Raw genomic sequence first — 9,529 nt, 5'->3', positions numbered from 1 at the left:
CTTTAACTTCTGTGCACACCCTACTGACTACTCTCCTACACTATTCTTGGTTGGCTGGCAGAAAATGCTGTTATAGCGTTAAGTTCGCCCATAGCGACTTTTGCAGGAGTAGCGACGATATAAAAATGTTTGTAAATATTAGTGTCATATAAATATCAAATATATATGTAGTTTAGTTATAAGTAATATAGTGCAATGCAATTACAATGCAAATTATGACTATAATGATATTGTACATGGATGTTTGGTATAGATGAGAAAATAATTTGATTCGTTTTGTTATAGCTTCGCTTCGCATTTAATGGATTTTGGTTAAAAATATTTTCATTTCGGTTAATTTGTTATTGTTATGGTAAAATGTGCAAGGCACCGTTAAGTTAAGCGTGTAGGGGAGACTTATAAATAATTTAAATTTAGAAGTCTATATATATTTATTATTATTTTGTTATTTCGTCTAGTTTACGACAGAGGATTTGTTAGGTTTTTTTTTGATTTGAGGTTTGTCAGTTAGAACATTTTTATAATTAATAATAATGAAATTTTTAGTTTTTGAGGCACTTTTGATGAAAAAAAATCAAAAAAAAATTGAATTAAATTCGTTTTCCGTATTCATTTTTAAATTTGGACCGATAATTATTGTTTAAATATTGACAAATATCCGCTGTTTAATCGTTTTTATAAAAAAAAGAAAAAAATAGATTTTAATTGGAACTTTTTTTAAATAAATTTTTGAAGTCGTACTTTTGACAATTTTTAAAAAAAAAAACTAAAAAACGTGATAACTCAAAAATGGTTCACTTTTAGATTATGCATATGGGAGTTAAAACTATTGCAAATAGTCACCCCTATCACATCCAAACGGATATACGTCGAATTACCAAAAACCCTGTATATTCGATTTTAAAAAAATACTATAAGAGCGGTAGGACAAACATATAATGTGTAAAATACAACAAATTAAAAAAAGAACAAACATCAACTTGTATAATTTTATTTTCAGTTTATAACTTAGCTCATTTTTATTGAAGACAATTTCACTTTCAACTATATATTTACAAAGTTCAACTGTAGAATTGAAACTTATTTACAAGTATCAAAAGCAATACATTTAAATATTGTAACTTAAAACATAAATACTTTATAAATGTAATTTGAGAACAAAGTGTTTTTTTTATTTAAAAAAAAACTAATATAATGAGATATAGTAAAAAGTATATAAATATTGCTTAGTGGTTGTTTAGGGTAACACTGATTCCTCTCTTTCTATCTCTATTGATTTGACATTCGAAAGAAGGAGACGCAGCATTGTGTTTTAAACCTGTTATACAATGTTTATAAGTAAGATTGTATGAATTAATCAATCACTCAAATGATTTGAGTTAATATAAATATGATATCCCGTACTGGCTAAGCGTTTATTAAGTAAACTAGAATCTAAACATCAATTAATACTGCTTGTGAGCTATATAATTAAATGCTGTTTAAGGAATGTTTTTTTGCTTGAAAAAATGAGGTATAATAAAGATATGAAATATTGGAGTTTTTTTTCTGTTATGACGTATGACTTCAGCGTAAAGTATTCTGTCAATGTCATGAGATTTTTTTTTGTGCCTTCGATGGAAAATTTGTCATGAGATTTCGTATTCAATATCCGAAAATATGGTAATATCTAATATAATTTCACGGTAAAGGTTTTCATAGTCACATCCGGTACTCATTATTCATCCTTAAATATATTAAATATCCATTTTATTAATATACTATTCATACATAGATAAATATTTATGTATTTTGTACAATACACAGTTGTGCCATTTTGCCACTTTACAGTCAAATTTAAAGCAACGTTACAATCGGCCCTTTTAATGAAATAAATAACAATAATGGTCTTTGTTACCTTCAAATATTTAATTAAATTAAAACGCGTGTTAAACATTAATTAAATAAAATAATTAAATGTTTTAGTGACACGTTTAAAAAGTCCTTTAAATGTTATGTTCTCGAGCACATTTTCTACTTATTGTCATTCATTTCATTCTTGTTTTTTAATACACTCAATAATGTTTTAGTTTTTTTTTATATAGCAACACCTATGGGGAAATGCAAAAAATAAATTGTTATTGGCTACTAAATTAAAGGACGATGTTTGTATTCTAATCTGTTATTTTATTTCACATAATGAGAATTGAGAAGTATTTAAATACTGTAGTTTGATTATTTTTATTAGACCGTAATTAATAGGAGGTTATTTAAAATATGCATATTTTGTATAAATAAATATTTAATTATTCTAGAAGCTTGGATCATAGTTGCAGCCTTAAAAAAATATATTATTGTAATTATAGTACTATGGGCGTTTGTTGTTAGTAAAGTACATAATGCTTATGAAGTATTTAGTTATCAGACGATATACCTTACTATGGTACCTAAGAACATAATATGAAAACAACAATAATACTTAGTGAGCAAATATCTAATTATCAAGATTTAATTAATATATCACTGGGACTTAATGGAATAATCTAAATAAGTGGAAATTATAAGTAACAGCTATATACAGAGTTGCAATTTAGAAAAAAATAATGTGACATTAAAATGTTGCATCTCAAAACAAATACACGGCATTAAAATCACGCTTGTGTTAGTGAAGTAAAAGTCTTTTGATTTTTATAATTTAAAATAGCACAATATTAGCATTGATATTTTAATCAATTCCAGCGACATCGCCCCCCTTTCTAAAATCTGCATTGGCATATATTGCTGTCTGGTTCCTGAATAGCGCACACACAATGGAACCCCTGCCACCATATCGCTCCATACCATGACCCTTTGCCTGTAGACCCTTGACTATATCCTGAAATAAGAAATACATATTGTTGGAATAAACAAACAACATCTCCGTCAAGTCACACAACTTCCCTTAAAAAAAGGCGAGAGATTCGTGGCTGATACATTGAGATCGCGAATATAATTATTACGGTGTAATGTGATTATTGTTGGTTATTTGTGTTGTAGACTAAATGTTTTTCTTTTGTGGTAGATTGATTGTTATTTTAAATTAAAGATAATTGTTTTAGAGATTAACCTACTTCCTGCTTCTGGTTCTAGAAATATATATATTTTTTAATTGTCTTAAGGGTTGCTATTCATTATTTAATATTCATAAAATATTATAATTTTGTTCCAAATTATTCTAAAGCTAATCTAATTTAAAATATTTGATGAACTGAATTACTTATGGAGCTTTTTATGAGAAACTTTAATGAATGTATGAAATATGATATGACTTGACAGTTACCTCTATTATGCCATATTCGTATTGAGCGTACATCGGGAATATTTGATGGTGAATACGAGCTTCATCTACCGCTTCTTTGATGTTCTGTCCGAACCATAACTTACGCATTGTTACCTGAAAAAAATCAAGGTTACAAAATCAAGCATCAATCAAAATCAAAATAAACTTTATTCAAGTGGACTTTTGCGAGCACTTTTGAATCGTCATTTAACAATTAAGTGAAGCTACCACCGATTCGGAAAGTAGATTCTACCGAGAAGAACCGGTAAGAAACTCAGTAGTTACTCTTATCGACATTTTAAATCATCCTGTTAGGAATATGTCAACTCATTAAAAAGTTCTAAAATGTCTATGGGAAGATCACATTTTCTTCGATTACTTTGATACAGAATACCTCTGTTTCTTCTTATTGTCAGTTGGTCACTGAGCGAAGTTGAGTTATAAGGACATCTTAAATAAATTAATGATTAGTATTGTAACCACATACCAATGCAATAGCAGTCACAATCTTCGTTCCACCAGATGCACCAATAATAAGTTTCGCGTTTCCATTCCTATCAACGATAATGCTGGGACTCATCGATGACAGTGGTCTCTTGCCAGGCGCGATGAAGTTGGCTGGTGATGGCTTAATGCCAAAGTAATTCGTGATGCCAGGGGAAGAGAAGTCGTCCATAACGTTGTTCATAATTATGCCGGTGTTGAGAGTCGAGAACCCAGCGCCATAGCTGTAAATCGGGACAGTTGATGAGTATGAGGCAAAACCGTATAGGGTATACTAATGCGAGTAAATAAATTAATCAGTAATTTCCTAAACATTAATATTGCTGATATGTTCTCCAATGGAAATAATATTTTGGAAATATTTAAATGATAGTAAGACCTATAACGCAGACGGAATAATTATATTATAATTTAAATAGATAACGACGTAAATTGATCTTCCAAATTCTTTGAAAATCAACAACTTTCAGGATGGCAAACTGGCAAAATACTTACTAAAAGTTTATCGAGCTGGTCAATGATACAGCATCGCCGTTTTCCGCTAATACCGATATGTGGGCAGTTCCAGAATCAGATTTGTGGTACTCGGTGGCTCCATAATGATTAGTGTCGTTACTTGTCATAGTATCGTTAATTTGGAGCCGAACTCCATTACCGTATTCTGGTGCTGTTATATTGTGCAAGAACTAGAATAAAAATAATTATGATTGTATAACATTTGATTAGTGATTTTAATTCTTATTACTGTAACTAGTTTTGCTCGTTTTGTTCTTTAAACTCTTAAGATCTTTATGATCAAGGTATTTTCGATTCGAAAACAATTTTCTTAACCATCTTGAACATATTTTACGTAACAGCCTTGCATTAAATTTACTACTACTAGAATTACTCTAAGCCAATAAATGGGAAGTAACTAGTTTATACAAAAAGCGATGGGCATTTTATGTCATTAATTAGAGGTGGTCAGTATTAAAAAGTAAAGTAAGTGCTCTATAGCAGGACAAATTTTGCCTAGGTATAATTTATTTTGAAAGATTTACGCTTTCTTAAGATATTCTGGCAAGTTGAACTGAGATTCATTGTTAAAAAATACTTTCAGAAATCGATGAAATATTAAATTCCATGATTTTGTTTAATATATGTGTTCCGATTTCTAACAAAATTGTATGACAACAGCTTTTACATCGCTTCTGTTACTCGTACTGAAATGATATTAATTAAATACTTTAAAAAGTAAAGTAAAGTAACAGCCTTTAAATTTCCCATTGCTGGGCTAAAGGCCTCCTCTCTCATTAAGGAGAGGGCTCGGAACATATTCCACCACGCTGTACCATTGCGGGTTGGTAGAATGCACATGTGGCAGAACTTCAATGAAATTAGACACATGCAGATTTCCTCACGATGTTTTTCTTCACCGCCGAGCACGAGATGAATTATAAAACGATTGAATTAAATACTTACGTCATTCAAATCTAAGAAATCCTCATCTCCTAGTTTAGTCCTAGCCGCATAAGCGTATTTAAAGGCTTCTAATATTCTGTGATAAGTGAGTATTTTATTATCCGTCCCATTTATACTTTCGTTTGTAAAGTTGTAGCTGCTGAGGATGTTTAGAATGTTGACCAAAATAGCCCCGCTGCTGGGCGGTGGGGGGGTATATAGGACATCTCCGTTACTCAATGATACGGAAATTGGGTCTGTGATCTTTGCCCTGAAAGTAAAACATTAGGAACTATTACAAGAGAAGTTATGTATTCATTTTGTACATTATATTGTTTACGTAGATTTGTTGTAACTGAGACAAGTATATTTTTAGGTCAGTATGACAGAAAAATGTTTTATGGGTTTTTTATGCGCAAATTTAGAATATTCCAAAAATGAAAATATGTTCTTTGGCCGCCATTTGAGCATTTTTGATATATAAGTAAGTGTTTTATATATTTCCTTTGGTCAGGCAAATAGACCATCTAATGGTAGGTTGTCACGACTGCCCATAATTAATGGTTTTGTTAGAATTTTTAACCATTCTTACATTGGCTATGCGCCACTAACTTTGGGAACTGAGATTTTGAATCCCTTGTGCCTGTAACTACGCTATTTCTCACTTCAAATCGCAACAAATCTATATAAAGTACATATTACTGTTTGGCGGTAGAATTATAAATGATAAGTAGGTGGTAGCTGTTCTGGTGGGCACAAAGCCCAAGAGTAGACATTGAAAAAGTCTAAAGTATAAATGTGATATTGATAAATCCGCAGCTGTTTCATTATATATAAAATTAAGACACCACTTGTATAGTTTTGACTAAATATTTAGATTGATCTACTTCTTGGATCTAGGTCGATACTTCTAACTAATGATCTTCGCTATTTTATTTATAAACCAATTAACATACGTAACACGTTTTGTACATTTCTTACTATATACATAGGACTTTCATGCTATAAATACTGGTTCCCGATGCTTTCATCACCGCTAGGATGCTATAAATTTTAAATACATAAAAACTCAGTAATTAGTCGGATTGTACCCGCCATCTTCAGTCAACATTCAAATGACCCAGTCACTGTAACACTTCGGCTCCTCTATATATACATTTAAATTAAATACTAATTGTTTTTGTTTTTAAATGGTCGACCGACAATTACAATGTCACGCGATATATAATGCGATTAAATTGTGATAACTATTGACCCCTGTCTACGACTAATGTATGTTCTTGATTATTACAATGTTCTATTTATTTACATCGAACCTATGACAACGTATATTAAAGTATTAACACATCGTCGCGAACGAGCGAAGCGAATGCGAATTACATATACTCGTACAATGTTCATCACCAAGCTCGCCTAGACAGTTTTAAACATATTACCTAAAATAATGTGATACTACGTTCTGATATATTTTTATTGAATTTTACTTATCTTAAATGTAGGTACTTAATATTTTTTCTTCATAAAAATAATACCCATCTGAAACTTTACGAGTAGCTTCTATTAAATCAAATCAAATCAATTTTATTCAAGTAAACTTCACAAGAAGCGTTTTTGAATCGTCAATAATTAAATACTACCACCGTTTCGGAAAGTGGCTTCTAGAGGCAAAAGACTCGCATAGTTGCTCTTTTCAAATAAACACATTTACAATGCTGTTATTTACAGTAATTAGTGTCCTATGATGGAACCCGAGCCTAACTCCAGGCGTTCTTTCTAAAAAGTACTATTTTAATAATTAATATGATTTATTTATTAATTTAGTCTTAAATTAAAATAGATGTGAGACTTTACCCTTCAAAGATTTTCGGTAGTTACCTATACATAAAAATCTATGTTGATAAAGACCACGAAGTTAACGTCAAATACCCAATCTTTGGCTCCGGTCCAATATTTGCCTAAAATACAAAAACAGGAATATATATTTTCCCGTAATTAGTTTGGCAATCGAAAGTCTTGTACTTTTTTCACCGAGAGAAAAATTGGACGTCTCGTCAAGATGAAGAAGAAGATGAAGCTACTCGTGAAGTTTTAGTTTGATATTTCAAATTATATAGGCATTATATTATAACTATATTTAAGATCAGAAAAATTAATAAATGAAATCATAACATCGCCTTATTTTCAACCGACTTCAAAAAGGAGGAGGTTATCAATTCGTCTGTATTTTTTTAAACTTCGAACTCCGAAACTTTTGCAGGATTTTTTTAATCAATTAGTTTTTGTATTGACTATGTGTGTGTATGTGTCTTCTTTAAATAAGCTCTTACACTCAATATTGTGTCGTCCTTTTTGTAAAAGTATTTATTTGAGTAACACCATAAACATTCAGCTGCTACTCCCATCTACGACTAATTTTATTGATAATACGATGTTTAATAATGTTCCGAGCTCATATTCTCTATAAGTATACAATAATAATAGTCAAGAAATACCTATACAGCTATGGAATTATGCATGCATAATGTATAAAATTCGTAATGCTATTCGTATTTCGTACACATTAAAAAATATAACATTTATTTGAACGATCACTTCAATCATATATCAAATAAAGCATATTTTAGATTTAAAATTACTCATTCTCAAAATAACAAAGTACTTATATAAAAATAACATAGTAATTCCTCCTCCATAAACTGTCACCACATAGATAAAGTTAAAAGTGCATCTATAACGGTACTTGGGAGTTACTTTTTTTTTTCAAAATATATTTTGAGAGCTGGATTTCAATTCAATTAATTGAGATTACATTTTTAAAAATAGATGGTACTTCTATACTTATATTATAAATGCGAAAGTAAGTATATATGTTAGTTTGTGGCTCTTCGACAGCGAACCCATAGAATGAAAAAAAAAAATGAAAGTTGGTATGAAGCGAGCTGAAAATCAAGTAAATATATAGTACTAGTTTCATATATTTTTTTTATAACTCTTTCTGACTTTTGGAAGAACTTGTAAACAATGTAAGAAAATTTTTTCTTCCTAACGCGCAAAATGTGTTTACATTTTTTATGATTCAAGTTATAGCAACTATTTCATCACTATCGCTTAACATTCAAGAAAAACATTCGTTCATGAGTCATAGAATTCGTTTATTTTTCTACTTATATAAACAGCTGTTATCATGTAAACATATTAATGACTCTAGAACACAATAAAATTAATATGAGAAATTATGATGACCTCATATCAGCCATACAAGAATGAGTGCACTGTATTGTTTATTTCGCTACCCAAAGCCTTCCTAAGCCCAATCCAATCAAAATCAAAATAAACTTTATTCAAGCACTTTTGAATCGTCATTTAACAATTAAGTGAAGCTACCACCGGTTCGGAAAGTAGATTCTACCGAAAACTGGCACTCAACTCTTTGTCAACATTTAAAAATACAGTCACATTAGTTAAATACAATTATATATGTATGTAATTATCCTGCCCTGGAAGTCACCTGTTTTAATCGAAGAATAAGATAAACGAATCTTAGATTTACATTTCCCTCACGATTAGCTAATAGCTAAAGCTATAGGTACAGCTATATTGAGCACTATAAATAGATCTTTACGTCTTCAACTAAAGTATATCTCGAGAGTTCAAATTATCAAAAGTATATACCAGACAGATTTAGGTAAATTACCTCGCAAAAAAAAATTAAAAATCTCCGATAAAATAATAGTTTTATGCTTTAAAGGTAAAATGTAGCAAACATTACTAATAAATCCTTATCGGCGAGGAATGTAAATCAAGCGAACAAATGACTGTAACGTAGATTGTTTAGTTTTATGGATACGGCGTAGAGATGGCGTTAATGGCTTATTATTCGCGGCTAAATCTGTTTTACACTTTAAACTAATAGCAACGGCGCCGATTGTTATGCACAGCTTCCAAACACAAAAAAATATTAATTATCGCTGTCTTTGTCATACGTAACCGGTTTTGAATAACAAAACCGATACTTATTTTCAAACCTGTTTTTATTTTTTTAAAGAAACAGATATCTAAACAAAAACTAATCAAAAAAATTGTAAGAGTATATTTTACTTGTGTTGCTTTTAAAATTCTTGTACAATAACTGCACCAGCACGAGACTTTGCTGTGTGCGACATTTACGGAATGTTACGTTTACGTTGAAAGTAAAGTAAACTACATAATGTATATTAATATCTATGCTCCTATACTAATATTATAAATGCGAATGTAAGTTTGTTGATTATTGATGGCCAAATCACT

The 9,529-nt window shown here is 30.3% G+C and overlaps 1 protein-coding gene across 3 annotated transcripts in view; it reads right to left on the bottom strand.

The window, feature by feature from the left end:
- Window positions 1–975: 975 nt before the first annotated feature.
- Window positions 976–9,529, bottom strand: part of LOC124534476 (glutathione hydrolase 1 proenzyme-like) — a 75,156-nt gene continuing 66,602 nt past the window's right edge. For all 3 annotated transcript variants that reach the window (XM_047110374.1, XM_047110373.1, XM_047110372.1), the window contains 5 exons: window positions 5,264–5,513; window positions 4,298–4,488; window positions 3,786–4,026; window positions 3,299–3,412; window positions 976–2,854 (listed from right to left, as the gene is read on the bottom strand). In XM_047110374.1, coding sequence (XP_046966330.1) covers window positions 2,705–2,854; window positions 3,299–3,412; window positions 3,786–4,026; window positions 4,298–4,488; window positions 5,264–5,513 — 946 coding nt within the window. In that variant the 3' untranslated portion in view covers window positions 976–2,704. The remainder of the gene's footprint in view (window positions 2,855–3,298; window positions 3,413–3,785; window positions 4,027–4,297; window positions 4,489–5,263; window positions 5,514–9,529) is intronic.

This window comes from Vanessa cardui, chromosome 12 (assembly GCF_905220365.1).
Source record: "Vanessa cardui chromosome 12, ilVanCard2.1, whole genome shotgun sequence".
Lineage (NCBI taxonomy): Eukaryota > Metazoa > Arthropoda > Insecta > Lepidoptera > Nymphalidae > Vanessa > Vanessa cardui.
The sequence above is the reverse complement of the archived record's forward strand: the minus strand, read 5'-3'. Positions and strand labels throughout refer to the sequence as shown.